At 39.8% G+C, this 18,427-nt stretch overlaps 3 protein-coding genes across 9 annotated transcripts; all 3 read left to right on the top strand.

The window, feature by feature from the left end:
* The first annotated feature begins 393 nt into the window (after positions 1-393).
* LOC103979449 (probable glucuronosyltransferase Os01g0926700) lies at positions 394-4,401 on the top strand. The gene is made up of 4 exons (XM_009395600.3): positions 394-790; positions 2,816-3,204; positions 3,322-3,563; positions 3,699-4,401. The coding sequence occupies exons 1-4, from the start codon at positions 685-687 to the stop codon at positions 4,210-4,212; spliced, it is 1,251 nt and encodes a 416-aa protein (XP_009393875.2). The 5' UTR covers positions 394-684; the 3' UTR covers positions 4,213-4,401.
* Positions 4,402-6,379: 1,978 nt separating this feature from the next.
* LOC103979450 (uncharacterized) lies at positions 6,380-16,597 on the top strand. 7 transcript variants are annotated; one of them, XM_018822920.2, is made up of 10 exons: positions 6,422-6,515; positions 7,652-7,695; positions 7,876-8,187; positions 8,301-8,437; positions 10,162-10,275; positions 10,379-10,447; positions 13,081-13,222; positions 13,949-14,109; positions 14,190-14,319; positions 14,980-16,381. In XM_018822920.2, the coding sequence occupies exons 3-10, from the start codon at positions 7,876-7,878 to the stop codon at positions 16,225-16,227; spliced, it is 2,313 nt and encodes a 770-aa protein (XP_018678465.2). In that variant the 5' UTR covers positions 6,422-6,515; positions 7,652-7,695; the 3' UTR covers positions 16,228-16,381. The 7 variants fall into 7 exon arrangements, with proteins under 7 accessions (XP_009393878.2, XP_018678465.2, XP_064956081.1 ...); XM_065100009.1 differs by having other exon boundaries at positions 6,479-6,515; positions 7,786-8,187; XM_065100008.1 differs by lacking the exon at positions 6,422-6,515 and adding an exon at positions 6,532-6,635.
* A 797-nt stretch (positions 16,598-17,394) lies between these two features.
* LOC103979451 (small ribosomal subunit protein eS27y) lies at positions 17,395-18,340 on the top strand. Its single transcript, XM_009395606.3, has 4 exons — positions 17,395-17,481; positions 17,620-17,721; positions 17,823-17,851; positions 17,951-18,340. Exons 1-4 carry the CDS (start codon positions 17,479-17,481, stop codon positions 18,075-18,077), a joined length of 261 nt encoding a protein of 86 aa, XP_009393881.1. The 5' UTR covers positions 17,395-17,478; the 3' UTR covers positions 18,078-18,340.
* The last annotated feature ends 87 nt before the right edge of the window (positions 18,341-18,427 follow it).

Raw genomic sequence — 18,427 nt, 5'->3', positions numbered from 1 at the left:
ATGAGCCCAAGAAACCATTCTTATTTGCACAATAGAAAAATTATTTCTATAATCATCCTTTTTTTATCATCCAAATTATTTCTATAACGTCTTACGTAGGAGTATCTTTATATCTTAAATAATTTATTAGATTTATTGTAAACCTTAAAGACCTATAGAGTGATTTAAATACAAAGCTCTTATTCTTTCTTACAACTCTGTATCTTTGGTGGATTTCGATTATTATTATTTTAATCTTTAATCCAAATCAAAAAAATTAGATAATGATATTTATTTATTTTTATTTATTTAAATATAAAAGCAAATAAAACACACACAAACACTCTCTCTCGAAGATGCCAAGCAAACCCAAGTCACCGTCAGGCAACCAAACCAAGCCACCGTCAGGCAACCAAACCAAGTCAAACTTCCCCCTCTCTTCAAGCAAAAGTCCACTTTGGAACCCACCCAACTCATCATCTCTCTCTCTCTCTCTCTCTCTCTCTCGCTCTCTCGCTGTCTTTTACTCACGACTCACCTTCGGTCAGTCTCCCTTTCTCCTCCCCGAGACTGGCCCTTTGGGACCCTTCCCACCACCTTCGATAGGGGAATCTTCCCCTCATCACGCATAAAGGTCGCACCTTTTCTTTGATTTCTTCGACCTTTTCTGTGGTTGGAGAGAATTGAGGGGGATTGTGGCAGGCCATGGGGAGTCGGATTTGGGTTCTCACGCTTCTGATCCTCCACTCTGTCTTCGGGGGGATCGCTGGCCAGGCGCAGGAACTGAATCATCGGACGGAGAGGATTTCTGGTGAGTTGTGTTGACAAGTTTCTTCTTTTTCGTAGGTTTTGGAATTCTTTAGGGTTATTTTTGTGGTATTCGCTTTTCCTTTGCTCTTATTTGGAACCGGATCTGGATCGGTCGTTGATCGATTGGGCTGAAGGTCGTGGCTAGATTCCTTCTTTGGAATCTGGATCGGCTTTGCCTATGCTGATTGTCAAGAAAGTTGATTCCTTTGCCTGTCACATGATCGATTCATGGTGATGTTTGGCTTTGGGTCTGGAAATAGAAATATTGGAACGAATATGACTACTTTTGCTTGATCTGCAGTTTTAGAATGGCGTTTTGGAGCTATTTCACGCTTCAAATTTGTTAGATCATGGAGTTTTCTCGTTATTGTTGATGATGTCTAGGTACAGGAAGCTTGCTACATGTTTGGCAAAAAGTGAGACAGTCTTCAGTTTTATGAAGATTTTAGGTCGATTTTTTCTTAGGTTTTTATGGTCTGCTTTGTCAATGTGAATTTTCTTAGTTTAGGTTCATGTTACGGGCTTCACATCATATACTGAAAAAAATTAATGGAATGAAGGTTGAGAATGTTGCAATCGAGAATTTATTGATTGTGTAGATTGGAGGTTAGAGAATCATTTTGCTTTCTTTCTGTTTGCTTACATTTAACATATGTGCACTAAACAAGCATCCGGTTGAGGTTCACCATGTTTTTCTCTTTTGGAATAGTTTTTCAGTATTAATATCTGCAAGGTTGTATCATCAAACGGTAAATTGACTCTTATCTATCACTTTTTGAGTGAAAAAAGAAAGCTTGTAGTCTTCAGTACTCATTGCTGACTGAATCAAATGTCCAAACCTGTCAACCGGGGACATAAATGTGTACATTGGGACTTCAAATAACTGAACTTACAGATTATTTAAGATTTGCCTTGATATATAGTTTGTAGTTCTGGGAAAGGATCTTAGTTATTATAACTGGTTTCTGTTATTGTTCTCGACAGCAATGTCCCATTGATGTGTTCTGTTTCTATTTCATCTGAATGTGGTTTAAAGATTTTGAAAAATTAGCAGTGAGATTACCCCTCTGAAATGTTACTATTTTGGTAGTTTTGCAGTGTCTTAGGACAATCTAGAAGTGGTGTCAGGACACTATACATTTGAGTGTTCCATCGAAAATAATGTATACTTGGTTTGCCCAAAATTGTCAAGTCTGAAAAAAAAAAGTTCAAATTTTGTACTATCATTTTCTCCCAGGAAGGCTGATGGATATTTTAGATCTTCAACTATCTTGATCAATGATTGTTGTCTCGTGTATGGTACTAGTTTTGAATGGGTCAGTATATATTGGACAGCATAGCATCCCACAGGTGTCATGCTGCCTATGCATGCCTATCAAGTCGCCAAGGGTGTGTTAGCACACCTTTGGCATGGTATGAGAACCACACTGGTTGCCTATTTGGCGCCATGTACTAGTAGATTCACCTCGATATGGTTGGTCTAGCAATCCTTGATATCTCAGGCAGTTGGGCAACATTTCAGCTATCATGTTAAAAGTTGAGGATGAAAATAAAACTAGCGGGCTGATATCATGATGGGCCTTGAGATGAAAACCTAATTTGTTCACCATGAGAAGGCTAAAAATGTTGTGTCTATGTTGATTGATGTCCTCTACTATTATAAACATGAAATCTTTGCCAAGATAATGTGTGCTTATATTTTGGATTATGCTGGAGTGTCAATGTTCCAATTGGAGGATGACTCGCTTACCAAATTACATGTCAAGGATATCAGCTTGTAACATGTTTTTGAACCTGTATAATCTGTTACTTGGTCAGCAGTGCTCAGAACTCGTCCAACCACTGGAGTACTAGGCCCCGCACAAGAACTACTATTGTTTCTTAATGGATACATTTCATGGGCCATACACGTATTTTAGCACCTTGTATTCAATTCCTTTTATCACTTGTCTCATTTTGGCCATCATCTTTCTTTGAAGTTTCTGAAAAGATCTTTGACATCTGTTCAATGAGACTTTTATGATAGGGAGTGCTGGTGATGTTCTGGAAGATGACCCTGTTGGAAGGTTGAAGGTGTTTGTGTATGAGCTGCCTAGCAAATACAACAAAAAGATCCTCCAAAAGGATCCCAGATGCCTCAATCACATGTTTGCTGCAGAGATATACATGCATTGGTTCTTGCTCTCAAGTCCTGTTCGAACTTTTAATCCTGAAGAAGCTGATTGGTTCTATACACCTGTGTATACCACCTGTGACCTGACTCCCAGTGGGCTTCCCTTACCCTTCAAATCACCACGGATGATGAGAAGCGCAATAGAGTTGATATCCACAAATTGGCCCTATTGGAACAGAACCGAAGGAGCTGATCACTTCTTTGTTGTCCCACATGATTTTGGAGCATGCTTTCACTATCAGGTGAGCATTCATTAATGGTCAAGCAATTTCTGCCTCCTTTTTGTGATGTATTTGTTTCTTCTGTTTTTACCTACTTTCTTTGTTTCCTCTTGTAATGACTATTTTATGATGCCATAGGAAGAAAAAGCAATTGAACGTGGAATCCTGCACATGCTTAAGCGTGCCACGCTGGTTCAAACCTTTGGGCAGAGAAATCATGTTTGCTTGAAGGACGGTTCCATCACCATTCCTCCATATGCACCCCCCCAGAAAATGCAGACTCATTTGATTCCTCCAGATACTCCTCGCTCTATTTTTGTTTATTTCCGTGGTTTATTTTATGATGTAGGGAACGATCCAGAGGGTGGATACTATGCAAGGTAAGATTCCATAATATCAGGAAGCTTAGATTTCTTGTACTCAGAAATCTCCAGTGCGATTCAATCTGAATGTTGACTGAACAAAATTTTCAGACGGCTGAAATTTAATGAGTCTTGATGATTTCTGATATGCAGAGGTGCAAGGGCATCGGTGTGGGAGAATTTTAAGAACAACCCTCTTTTTGACATCTCTACCGACCACCCTACTACTTATTATGAAGATATGCAGCGGGCAGTTTTCTGCCTGTGCCCCTTGGGTTGGGCTCCATGGAGTCCTAGATTGGTAGAAGCGGTGGTGTTTGGCTGCATCCCTGTTGTCATAGCAGATGATATAGTGCTTCCATTTGCAGATGCAATACCATGGGAGGAGATCGGTGTATTTGTGGCTGAGGAGGATGTGCCAAAGTTGGACACAATCCTCACATCAATACCGATAGAGGTAATCTTAAGAAAACAGAGATTACTCGCAAACCCTTCAATGAAGCAGGCGATGCTGTTCCCTCAACCGGCCCAGCCTGGCGATGCTTTCCATCAGATATTGAATGGGTTGGCTCGCAAGTTGCCACACGACAAGAATGTTTACTTGAAACCAGGTCAGAAAATTCTGAACTGGACTGCTGGTCCAGTAGGTGATCTGAAGCCTTGGTAGAAGCAGCTTCTGTTCGTGGTTATGAGCTTCTTCAATCTACCGATGCTTCAACTTTGTTGCTCATAGTTGCTCAAATGTGTAAACTTCTGTTGTGTCACCAAGCTGTGGCATTATCCTCTCTTGTAGCATGACATACTTGATACATAATATATGTTGTAACTTGTAAGCAATGGAGTAGAACTTTTCATCTGATCAAGCTGTTGGAATATTATAATTTTGTTGATCCGTTTGGTACCTTGATTGGTGATCTCATTCTTTTTGTAAACTTATGTCAGATGTGAACGACTTGCCTAAGAAATCTGGTGGAAATGCAGTGTCTTTACGTAGCAAGAGACAATTGATTTGGATCCTTTTACTTTCAGGAAATGCAATCTGAATGGCCTTTCTTCTTTCAGAATACATCTCAATGGTTCTACTTGTTATGTTTTTCGTACAATGCTTTGGAACTTAGAGAATTCTGATGTAAATTAAACTGGGTGTGATGAAATTGACTCGACCTGTGCTCCCAACCTCGGGTTGTCGCTGTGGTTCTTTGGTGTGAAGACTGTCGAGTCAACCTCTCGGATAGTTTGATTCGAGGGGTCTGCATAGGGTTCTCATAACTTTAGCATTGGCGTGGTTTTCCGATTAGAATCTTTAAGTCGGATGTTTGCAGGGGTGTGTTTGATGAGGTTTCTTGAGTGGTGGTATGGAGTTTTTATTTGGAATTCCGCCTTGGATGTTTCTTACAAGATTTACATAGGAATATGCCTAATAAAATTTAATATATGAGAAACTGTATGACTCTTTATAATAAAGTAAATTCCTAAAATAAATGCTTCAACTTTTCATCTTTATTTTACTTGGTGCATTCTTTTTAGTTTAATCTTACGGAGACAGAGTGCTTGTTATTTTTTAACGGGTGGTCTTCGTCCCATCTATCATTACTATGTCGATTGTCGCATCGATCTCGCTTGTTGTGAGTTGTCATTCCACCTTATCATATATATCTACTAGCCAATCATATCATGGTTGTCTTGCTTCATATTGATGGTTTTTTGCCTCGAAGGTGTTTGCAAGTTCCTTTCCGACAATGATAAGTTTCTCAATGTCATGGCTCTCCTAAGATAAGTGACACCCTTGGGTCCTTGACTCATGTCGTGGGTAGCCTCAATCAACAGTGCATTGATTTAGAGTTGTAATGGTTCGATACTATATTCATGAGTCTATTCAAACTCGATGGAGGGGTGACATAGGTGACATTGAGGACGAAGGCTTCATGAGGGTGGTACTAGAGCCTTACATGGGAAAGACCTTTGTGGACAAAGATGATAGCCATGCAAAAGGGCAAAGGGGGCATATGGAGGTGATGAAGACTCACTATGAGGTGGAGGCAACGAAGACGAGGACGAGAGCCTCACAGTGACAAAGGTGTAGCTGCAACATAGTTTTGTGGGACTATCACAATAGGTGGAAGCGACGAGCAATGATGAAGGGAGGAGACAATAAAACTGTGACCAATACAACAAATGTTAAGGATAATATCTTTTTAGTAAATAAAGAATGTTCTACGTACTATAAATAAAAAAATACTATTAAAAAAAAAAATTATATAAAATTATCCTAATATGAAGATTTATTTTTTTAAAAAGTATTTATTATTTTGATTTCATATTGACGTGATAAATCTTATTATTTTATTTATTGATATTTGGCTGACTAAGATCCACATGTGAGGTTTTATTTAATGAATAATACTCATCCCATATCCGCACAAATATTATAATAAATAATTGAGAAGCGCAAGCTACAACCCCAACCTGAGACACAGTACGGACAAGTAACAATAATAATAATAACACCATCAACGATCCGATCGGACGGCTCAGATCCACCCGAATCATGCGCGGTCGTCATCAGATTCCAACTCATCGTCCGTACGATAACAACCCCAATCCTCGCCTCGTAATCCCCACTGCGTTGCGCATAGACCCGCATGCGGTCACCTGTGGCCCCCGACTCGCGCCGCCCATGACGAACGGACGAGATCGCTTTGCGCCGAGGCGCGGACGGAGGATTCGACGCCCGCGTAATTTCCTTTGTCCACAGGTGTGAGCGCGCGAGAGCGGTGGGCCCCGCGACATGGTCCCACAGCCCCGTCGGGCCCCGCACCCGGGCTTTACGAACCAACGCCTCCGAGGCCCGAGAAACCACGGTGACCATCGCCTTCCTCCTTCGCCCTCTATAAATGCCCCCTTCCCACCTCCCTAATTCCCTCTCGAGCAAACCCTATCGGCGGTTCTACCCCTCGGCGATGCGGATCGGTACCTCTCGATTCTTGTTCGCCTCCGCCTCTCCCTCTCTTCTGACCGATCCTAGGGCTTTATTCTTTGCTTTCTTGGGTGTCTTTGTTCTTGGAATCCGCCCTTCCGTACCGCTTCTTGGTATTGGTCTCACCCGTGGCTTTGGTTTGTTTCTTGTTTGTCGAAATTAGCACTTCGGTCTGTTGTTTTGATCTGGCTTTCGTGTCTTGGCGTGGTGGTTAGTTGTAGGTTTAGTTGGGTCAACAAGACAAGAAAAAACTTTGATGATTATTAACCGAGTAATGGAAGGTCAGCGGCTCTGGTGGTGACTGCTAGTTGCTGGAATAGAAAGCTCGATCTTTTCTTGCGATATATCACGAAGAAAGGATGCTATAATTGATTTCTAAAGCTTGGACTCGATATCTATTGATTGTTTCGACAATGTGCTTTCATGGTGTGGCCGCGCCTAGGTTGGCATACTGTGTATAACGTCAACTTTGGATCTTTAACTTGAAATACCTACCAATTGAAAGATGGAGGGTGCTGAATTTTTTATTTGATAATTAGTTCAAGAGAACCACATCCTATGGTACATATATGCTAAAAAGAAAAGGTAGATACTGAGAATCATATATATATACTGGCAGGAGATACTGTGCTTTCTGATTACTCTCTCCATATTGGTCCTTTTAGTTGTAGCTGGCCAGGAAATGTGATCACTTCTTTGTGGCTGCAATTTTTTTAATGATTTGGTGGGCCGTCACTTCAATAAAAGAAGTGCTATCCTAGCTTCTTTGTGATGCTTCACTTCCCCCCCTCCTTTTCAAGAGACAGTCCTAAGTTTCAACACATATTCTCTTCTCTAGGTCTTATATGATTTCCATTTAACGCTCAATCGATGGTAATTTGAAATAGAGACCAATCATCATTAGTTGCTATGTTAATTGAAAACAATTAGTCATGTTCCCCCTCTTGTTATGGTTGGATGGAATTCTTGTTTAATTTGCTGCTAATTGTGCTAACCTTGTAGGAGGGAATAACCATGGAAATGAGTGAAAAATGGTTTTGCATGAAGGCTTATAGACATAAATCAAACTAATATCTGTTATGAAAATCTATGGAGTCTTCATTTACTTTCTCTTGTTCTTGACAAGCAGGAGTGAATGTCACAATTCCAGTCATGATTGCTTTGAATAAGTAGGTGAGTCTTTTTATTGATAATTGCAAGCTCTTGTTTGTTTTTAATGATTCAAGCAACCATGAAATTATTTTCCCATGCTTTCTAATCAAGGTACTTATCCACATGGATTGAGAAAATAGATTTGACTGGTGCTCAAGAATAATTTCAAATTGAAAGAGGCACTCGTATGATCTTGTGCAGATGACCTGCAGAATGGCAGCTGGTCAAAGAAGGAAGCAGCAAACAAATTCTAACTCTCATAAACAATACAGTGGAAAAAAGAAAAGAAAGCTGGGCCCATATGATTTATGTTTGAGATCCCAAGTAGATCTGGAATGGGATGTTCGTCAAAAGAGAGTTGTAGCAAAGAAGGCACAAGTTGGATTAACATGGAACTATATGGCTCCTTTTGTTGATTCCTTTACTCGATCACATTCTGGCATAGCTGATGTTGTCTCTGTTCCTTATGAGATTTTTGACTTGGACAATTTGTCTGAGGTGCTTACTTATGAGGTATGCTTGTTGTTGTCATTGTATATATCCATTTACTAGTCCATTCAGCAGGTATTGTGACATTTTGATTGTATATGCCTGTCGATAATTGTTCTCCTCCAATGTCTTGTCAGGTTTGGGCAACATGTCTTTCAGAACCAGAGAGAAAGCTTCTCTCACAGTTTCTTCCTAGTGAGACAGACACTGAACATGTTGTTCATTCATTGCTTAAGGGAGAAAACCATCATTTTGGAAATCCTTACTTAAAATGGTAAGTTTTTGTAGTCGGTCAATATTCATCTTTAGTTCGTTTGGGTCAATCTATAACTCAAGTATTTTATGGTTATTAAATTGGATTTCTAGTTTGACTAACTTTATCTGCTTATGGGAAAATTCAAACTTGGCATGTGATAAATCTTTTATGTAGCTGAATAACCAGCTTTTGGCTGCCTAGGTTTATCTATTTATCTTTTGTCTATGTGCTTGTGCATGTGTGTATCTACTGTTTGGAATTTTAGTTAATAATTTGTGGTGATCTACAAGCTTAGACATTGTACTAGAGTGAAACTGGAGCAAATAAATAGGACTGCACAGTGCCAAAAATTTTGTATTACAAAAAGGTGTAATTTTTTTGCTGATGTATTCTAATTGTGGTCAGTGGTTATGATATATAAACAATGATATTACATCTATCATTTGATCTTCATGTTCTTTGATTTTTTTGAAATGATGTCACAGATGACTAAGTGGTTTTCATATATTTTATTTTGATAAGTTTAGTAAGTTTGGTTTCATTTTCACGTGGAGATTCTGCTTGTTATGTAGGTATCTAGTTCTGTAAGAATGAAAAGAGCACCAGATATTGCTAAGTTGTGTCACCGTGGCTTATCAGTTTATGATGATTTTTTTGTTGTAGTACCATATGTCTTCCTTTTACATCCTAGCATGTCTCTGTGAAGGAAGAAAGTACGCTTAAGGATACACACAATTTTATTATGATCTCAGTTAGTCAGGATGTGAATTGAATGTTATGTTGGAATTACACATTTGTGACCCATGAACAAGTGTCGTTTTAAATTGTAGTTACATATTTACATAGGTTGTTGCTGGAGGTTGTGCTTTGTTTTCTTTTATGCAATGGCCGTACAGGGCTTGCATATATAGTGCAATATAACATTTATATCTCTGAGTGCTTTGTCCCTTCTGATCACCAAGCAAGTTTTTTAATGGCTTACACATCTAGAACAAAAACTAAAATAGAAACACCAATGGTCTGGAAATCCAAATCTTAAGGTTTGTGAGATGAGTTTTTGAGTGATCACAATTATGTTAACTGTACTAAGTTGAAATTAAATTGAATGCTTTATGTGTGTGCCTTGAGAAACATGATATCTTTTTTGGATAAGTGGATGAATTTGTCTCTTTTTCCCCAAGGCATGAAGGTATAGCATTGCAAGGATATGTCTTCGGATTGCTAAAGCTTTTTGGGTTTAAGAGAGTGAAAGCCTTAGATTGCTTTCAGTTGCAATTCACTGATGCGGAAGATTGAGAAGACAATTTTGATACCTTTATGAAAAAAGGAACATTAAACTAACCCAGAAGTCAGTCTCACTCATTTTGTAGTAGTATTAGTTGCATATTGTGGGAAGATTTACATTTAAATAAGATTTGGAAAGAGGAATGTGCGTGTTAACAGTTCTATGGAGGCTGGAATTTGAAGGCTCTAGTTTGGGAGATGTTTCTACTTGACAATGATATTAATTGACAACGAAAGCAGGTCAAGAGATGTCGGGCAAGGACTTGTAGGATGTGAATAATATGTTCTGGTTTAATTCTCTTTTGTTTGTGCACAGAAACATGTTCCTGTTTTTTTTTTGTTATATATTTCTTCTATCACTGACATATTTTCCCCATGTAGCCAGGAGATATTCACTACGTGTCAGTAAAAATTCCAATATAATGATCTTATGAAATCTACATGTTGCACTTATGCAGGTCTTCTTCACTTTGTGCTGGTAATCTTCATCCAGATAACGTTCTACATCTGGAGAAGCAATTTAAGTTCAATAAGAGAGCATATTATCATGAGATAAATAAGTACCATAGTGGGTATGTCCAGCATAAAGAGCCTCTGAAAATGTTATTCTTTCACATTCCAACTACTGCTGCTTTTTAGTAGTCAGACTGCCGAATGATAAGTTTTTGTTGGCAGCATGCTTGAGGTTTTGAAAAATTGGAGAGAGAGATGGTTGAGCTGCAAGGATCCAGAAAATCTTTGGAGGTACCTGCTACCACTTGATCGAAATCACAAGTTATTTCTCTATTTGTGCTTCATTACTGCCTGCTGTTTTGTCTTTTAGGTCATATTGAAAGTTCTGATGTTGTGTAGTTATACGTGTTATATGTGGGCCTTTGGTCACGAGCCAATAGGCTTTCTATGGTGTCATTGTTAAGATTCATGATAATGCACCTCTACCTTTGAATGATAGTTTTTGCATATAGTCTTGTTTCAAGTTGTTAATGTTATAATTATCGGAGGTCTGATGTTGTAAATAGCATTTGACTTGAGGTTCAGCTTGGAAGGATGATACTTTCTAGCTTTCCAGCTTTGTTCTAAGGTTTTAGAACTCTGAAGTATGAGTGTAACTGATGGTAGGGATATATAATTTTTGAAATGACAAATTAATAACTTCATTCAATTAGTATTAAAAAACAAACTGAGCAGCTGCAAAACCAGCTGCCTCTCAGAAAGAGGGGTTACAGTTAGATCTACAAAATTTGCAAGCTTCTGGGCATCCTGTTTAGATGCTCTTGGTAAGTAATCAATCTTAACAAGATAAACAAAATACCTGATATCTGTGAGAACAGATTTAAGATACCAGGGAGTCTCATTCATCGATGGTAGGGATATTATTATATGCTTAATTCATATATGCCAAGAAGCTTGCTGTTCTAATAGAAAAATGTGGCCATGGGGGTCTGGATAGGGCTTTTTGTGTGGCCAGTTGCAGGAGTTTAGTATAGGAGATATTCAGACTTATTTCAGAAGATAGTTTGTAGAAAACTACTCCGTTCATAGTTCTTCGAGTGCTGGAAATGTGATAACCAAAGTCATCAATTTGCAGGGAGAATGGGGTTGCTTTTTCCATTTTGATCACATCATGTTTGGTTGTCTCTAACTGGTGCTGCAGGCATCTTATTATTGGCAGCTGGTGAAATACATTTGTTGGGATGCCTGTAACTGCACCTAAATCTATTATTCCAACCAGTAATCAGAATCTGAAAAACCATCTTCAGAAAATCTAGTACCGTTTAGTTGGATTTAAATTGTAAATACTGCATTTGCAAATGTAACGTGGCCAGAATTTATAGGCAATGAAACAATACTAGTATTTACAAATAAGTACACGTGCATATGTGATGCAAGCTTGATCATGGGATGCAGGTAAAAGGAACCACAAGCAACAAAACACACTCTAAATCAGTGATTTAAAAAGCGATAGGCACTCACCCGAACGAAACGAGGCGCTAAAATATTAAAATATATAATATAATTAATAAATATAATTATTTAATAATATTAAAATCAAAATAATATATTATTAATCTAATAAATACAAATACATTACTGTTACTAGCAAGGTTTGCTGTACCGGACTGTACCGCCCGGTACGGGCGGTACATACCGGTCCGATAGGCCAGCGGTACGCGGACCACTCCGTACTGTACCGACACTGTAGCAGTGTACAGTAGCACTGTAGCAGTGTACAGTGCTCGGTACACGTGAGTGTACCGGTCGGTACACCTGGGTGTACCGAGCGGTATACCGTACCGTACCGGTACCGAGCCCGGGTCGAAACGCCGGTACGGTACGGTACGGCGAACCTTGGTTACTAGTATATTGTTAACAGTATACTTTCGAAAGAGAAGGAAGATGAGTGTAAGGGAAGACCGAGGGTGCAGCGACAACGGTAAAAGTGAGCAGCGAGAGCGGCGAGCGGTGACAGTGGCAACGACAGCGGGAGCGGTAGCACGAGCGGTGACAGCGGGAGCGGGAGCGGCGAGCAGCGGCAGTGGGAACGACGACAGCGAGCAGCAGTAGCGGTAGCGTGAACGCGAGCAGGGTTAGGGTTGGGCAGCAGCAGCTGATATCAGTGCTTTAGTTGGTTCGATCGAACCAACTAAAGCACCGGAGATCGAACCAGACCTAAAACGTTGGTTCGATCGCCTGGTTTAACCCAGGCGCTTGCTCGAAGCGCCCGACGCCCGGTGCCTTGGGCGCTAGCCTCTTTGAAGCGCGCCGCCTGGAAGTGAAGCGAGGCGCTCGGGCCTCGACTCGCCTCGCCCGAGCGCCTATTGAAATCACTGCTCTAAATGTACATATATTTCCATTCTTTGCGAGAAAATTTTGGTTATTGAATATGATTGATGGGAATAAAGAAAATTCTGATTCTTGGAGACCTGTTATAATAATAAGCTAATTGTTCTTATCTGAGATATTTTCAGTGCAACACTTGTTTGCCTTAGCAGTGACTTAGAATTTGATACTTTCAAAATATTCTGTTCTCGTTAAGAATATTAAGAATACATACCAGGGGATTTGCCTGCAGTTTTGACAATATCTGTGTAGCTGAGATTCTGAGAATGCAGTTTTATGCTTTTAGCCTCATAAATTGCACTGTTTAATTTAAAGGTTGAATCTGGTAGTTTGATGATTGAATGAAGTTCTAAGCTTGAAAATTACCATTTGAAATGTTGGTTTAGTGTTTCAGATTGTATCAAAATAATTTTTTACTTACCTTTGCCAGTTGATTAGTGATTCAGATTGTATCAAACTATGTATAGTTAAGATTGTTTTGGCATTTCATTACTTATCCTTTTACACATTTATGATGAGCGGCTTTCTATTTGCAGTGAAGAATTTACCAAGAACAAGCAAGAAAACTTAGCAATTTGTGCAGAAAGGGCTAAGGTTCCTAATTGTTCAAAGGGGGAAATGTCAAATAATAACAGCGTCCACAACAGTGATACAATTAAATTTATGTCATGTATAAAGGTATGTTAACTCGAATGTCTTATTGAGTGGAAGTTCAGTAGAAAGTTAATTGACTATGTTTGATCTCATTTCCTGCCAGAACTGTGTTTTCGAGTGTTAGCTCAGTAGAGATGAAATCAGTGATGCATGAGCAAATCTCTTGATGTTCCAATTGTTGTCCCTTTTACCTGAAGCAGAGTTTCTGTTGACCTGAAGCTACCAATCTACACAGAATGGACTTTGATAGCTTTTAGTGTTACAAACTATTTATTAAAAATTGGTATAATTCCATAGAGTGGAATGGCAGTTATTCAGTGAGTTGTTTTGGCATTGGTTGATGTAAGAAAGTGTGCACAGGGCACATAGGCCAAGAAGTTGTTGACAATGCTCTCCAACGAGACAAACATTTGTTCATTTGTCTGATTATGTACATGACCAGGCCTCTTCACAAAGGCTACTCATAAGTGCTGATCTACATCTAAAACAAAGTGGAAATGCTCCTTTTGTGCCTGACACTGACTTGGGTAGAGTTTTCGGAAGCCATTACTTATCCACACTATTTCTATCTTACAACTTATGATTTTGTTAGTTAATATTTTGTTGTATTCTACTAAAATTAAGGATTTGTAGCAAACGACAGTTTTTGATATGGAACTATAAGGAAATTGCCTTCTTTATATTTGTAAGTGAAGCAGTTTTGTAAAATTGCTACACTATGTGATGACTTTCTCTCACTGAATATTTCAGATAACTAGGTCTCAGTTCCAGCTGGTTAAGAATTTAAAGCATTCTGGTGATGGTATCCAATCCAAGTCTCTTAGTCATGTGCTTGGTGACATAAATAGCTTTCATGCACATTCTTATGTAACATATGAGGAGGAAGAAAAGAAGAGATTGCATGAACAATGGTTAGTTTTACCTGGACCAATTAGCAGTCAACTTTTTTCTGAGAAGTTGAAATTTCCAAACCTAACCCTTGCACAAACAGGTTGCAAATTGCAAGGAAGGATCTCCCTGCAGCTTTTGGGGTACACAAGGGAAGGAAGTTGCATAGAGAGCAATGTTGGAAATTTTTGGAACAGGAACTTGCAATGAAGAGGAAGCTGATACTGCATAAGGTATGCCCAAGGTTTCTTTAGAATTTGAAATAATTTTTTCTCTGAGATAATACAGCTCATAGCAAATCATTTTCTTTGGATATCAAATGTCAGTTACAGTTTAACCCCTTACAGTAACAAAATCCCCAATGTTCTTAAAGCTGTACCTATCATATTATCATATTGAGATATCAAACTTGCAACCTCTCTCTCCTGGGTAACGTAACAATATGATTTTCTTTAGCAGTCAGCTGGGGCCCATTCTATAATATGTCCACTGGTGCATCCTGCTGATGGACTTGGATGTAGCAGTATGTAAGACAGTGTGCCATGCTGTAGAACGGACATCACTGTTTGGTTTATATTCTGCTAGTAGAAAGGACATAAATATTTATGCAGACATTAATTCACTTTTATTAGTAGTAGGACTTTAGACTCTTGCTGGACCTTGTAGAGAAGCTGATACCTTGTAGAGAAGCTGATGTGGGGAGGACTTAATTTTGCTCATGGGTGTCATTTTATGATCCATATGTAGTTTTTATGCTATAAAGATATTATTGAGACACATGTATGCATCAGTTTAAAGCCAGATGCTTCTTTCTGCCTGTGCATGTTCTTGCACATGTAACAGAAAGTACTTGTAGTTGCATGTAACTGTTATATGATTGCTTAATTGGTCAGGATGAGAAGACAGAAAATTTGGAGAGCTCGAATCAAGAATCTTCATACAGTGGAGATCTTCATGAGCATGAGCATGCTCCAGATGGTGAAGGTGAAAAAAATGAAGATGTTGACCCCAGATATGAGGCCATTAATGACCATCAGCTGGAAAATATTCCTTCCATTGACCCTAATCAGAAGACTTGTTTTATGGTTGCCAATGATGAAGCAGTAGGTGAAGATACACTAAAACAAGAAGATTGTGTTTTACCTCTTTCTGAATCTTTATATTGCCAGAGTGAAAATATTAAACTGGAGGGTTCTCTTGCATCTGTGAAAAGTATGTGGCAGCCAAGAAGCCTTGCTGACTATTACTGCAACACTTCACAAGTTCATGGATACTTGTCTGCTGATCAGATGATACCTGTGAGACATAAACAAGTCAATGAAGAACATGCGGCTCACATTATTGATCTGAAGAGAGATGTTCCCCAACTGGAAGCTGGAAAGACTGTTGCATCAGCTTTTATCAGAGAATCAATCTTTTATTCACCTGCAAACCAAGATTGTACCGGTGTACCTCCCACATGTCCAGAGGGATCAGGAATGCTATCATCTTATACACATCAACACATGAATAGTGTGAGGCAACCTGCATTGCATTTTCTGATGCCCAATGATCGTCTTACAGATTCTGGTCAGTTTGCTAGCCTTTTCGTAGGGCCAGCACAGATACAGCAGCAGAGAGAAGTTTGGGAGAAAGGACCTCACATGCATCAGACTGTGAACGAAAGTGCATACACTGCTGGCAGATATGCTAGCAAAAGGCAGTTTCCACCAGCTGACCAACATGGTTTTTCTGCCATGTATTCTTCGGGCAATAGTGGTTCTATAGGTTACAATTGGTTTCCTGATGAGAATCAAGAGGCTTACCACAATTGGTCTGGAGTTGCAACATCCAGCAGTAGTCACAGTGTTGCTGTTGGCAAAAATGCTGATGGAAACCTCTTCAGTGTTTTCTCCAACAGATCAGTGTGCTCTCCATTGGAAGTGCTGAACTCGGAACAGTATATTCAAACAAGGAATTTTGATGGTGTGGAAATGGCCAGTGCTGAAGATACTCGTGCCTATGCACAAACTCAGCTTCACAACTCAGGTGGTCATGAGGCAGTCGGTGCCTCCTCATTGAGGAGGGGATCATGGATTAATACTCCACATCACAGTCTTGGCCTTCATAATCCTGGTGGAAGGCCATTTCCAAGACCCTGACACCTATATTACCCCACCTTGACACAAGACTATGCCATCACCTACTGATCATTTTAACTTGCAAAGGAAGCTCATCTGTAGAATGTAGATACTGCTGACAGGCCAGTTTATTTATATCCTCACATAGATGGCCGACCTACTCTGAGTGGCACAATTGAAATCTATTAATCTGTAAATATGGTCTATACTGTACATATATGTGGGAAGTGAGTGGATCTAAGAACACCGAGATCAGATACACATGTTTTGTTTGGTATGTAATCTTTGGTTCAGTTTTGCCTTTCCCCATTGTTGAAGGGCATATTTGTTGTCATAGGGCATGAGTTCCCTTGCGCAGTAGCAATAAAGTCTTGATTTGGTGAGTCAACAACTGTTGGTATTCATGCTCTTTTGACTTTGTGCTTGGGCGTGAAACCAACACCAGATCAAGGAAGATCCAGGAATGCATGGCAGCTTCACCAGCTTCGTCATCAAAACGAGGAGGGTATTTGGTTTTCCAGCCAGCTTTGAGGATATCAAAATTATCGGACATGGACTGTGGAAAGATTACTTGGATTTGGTTGGAATTTTACTCCATGTGGATTTAGATTTGGTTAATAATGTACAGTGCTCCAAATTCCACTCCACAATAGCATTTTACGATGGATATTAAAAATATCCGATGTTTAATGTGTCCACCTTGGATAAAATGTTAAATATGTTTTGTTGGATAAAATAATTCTTTCGACATGATATTTCCAGGACATGCCTCTTATTTTTAGACAATCGAGATTCCGCAGACAAGACTCGATCAATTCGGATACACCAATACGTCAACTGAACATTTAAACAAAATATTCTTTTGTTAAAATACTTAAACTTTTATAATCAATAATTATATAACGAATATTATAAAACCGACTTCTCTAAAGATGTTCTAATTCTAAACTTATAGTCGAAAGTCTCGTAGGCTTACAATCTTGCGAGCTCTTTTACCTCACGCGTGTGCAACGACCCATGTCGCACGTGTCAGAGACCAATGGGCCACATTCCGCACATTTGGGCTCGGCCCATTTCCTTCTCCTTTCCCTTAGTAAAGCCCAATTGACGCTTCAGATCAAACGTACCTCGATCCGACGGCTGACGCTTGATCATCGTCGCTATAAAAGGTCGCTTTGAACCGTCGTTTTGGTCCTCGCGAGCTCCGAGTCCGTAGTCGCGTCTAGGGTTCCTGGTGTTTACGTCGCCGCCGCCGCCCAAGGCTTCGACAAGATGGTAAGTTGGCCGATGTCGGCTTCGCCTCCTCGATGCTGATCTCCGGAAAATCGGTGGATTTGCTTTGTTCTTCGCCTACTTTAGTGGCTTAAACGCCTGCATCAGTGTTGATCTGTTTGTTCCTTCGTTCATGATTAGGTTTTGCCAAACGATGTCGACCTCCTCAACCCCCCCGCGGAGCTCGAGAAAAGGAGGCACAAGCTCAAGCGTCTCGTTCAATCTCCCAACTCCTTCTTCATGGTGATCCCTAATTCGTTTCTTGTGGACTTCAGTTCCTCCCCCACCTCGTTCAATTTCTTGATTCTAATAGGGGTTTCTGATTTGAATTCCTTTTATTGAAGGATGTCAAGTGCCAAGGATGCTTCAACATGTAAGTTTTGCCGTGCGTTCAGCTTTGATCTCGTATCCGTAATGCGTTTCTATATCTGACTGGTTGTTGAATATGTCGTTGCCGGGATTGATGTTGCAGTACTACGGTGTTTAGCCACTCCCAGACTGTCGTGGTTTGTGGAAACTGCCAGACCGTGTTGTGCCAGCCGACCGGCGGGCGCGCAAAGCTCACCGAAGGCTGCTCTTTCCGGCGGAAGGGTGACTGAGCTCGGTATATGCTCTTCTTCCTTTCCTTTGGCAGATTCGGAGAAGCTTGAAATCAGAGGGATGTCGTGCGAGTCTTAATTTTAGCGATTAGTAAGGCCAATATACAACGCTTGTGATGCAGACACCTTTTCTCACTTAGTAATTTGAATCTGTATCTCAAGTTTTTCCTCTCACGAGTGGATTACTATTAAGGATGCTAAATTCTGCTCCTTTTCTACTGGTTCAATCGAGATGCTATGGTAATTTTTTTGTTTGCTTGACAGTTTTGATCTTCCATTTAGTGTAGAGTTTTAGGTATTGGTTTTTATTTGTCCATTTAGTGTGGAATAGTTCACTCGATCAACCAAAT

The sequence above is a fragment of the Musa acuminata genome, chromosome BXJ2-3 (assembly GCF_036884655.1).
Source record: "Musa acuminata AAA Group cultivar baxijiao chromosome BXJ2-3, Cavendish_Baxijiao_AAA, whole genome shotgun sequence".
NCBI classification, from domain to species: Eukaryota; Viridiplantae; Streptophyta; class Magnoliopsida; order Zingiberales; family Musaceae; genus Musa; species Musa acuminata.
Note: the sequence above shows the minus strand (reverse complement) of the source record. Positions and strands in the feature narration are given on the sequence as shown.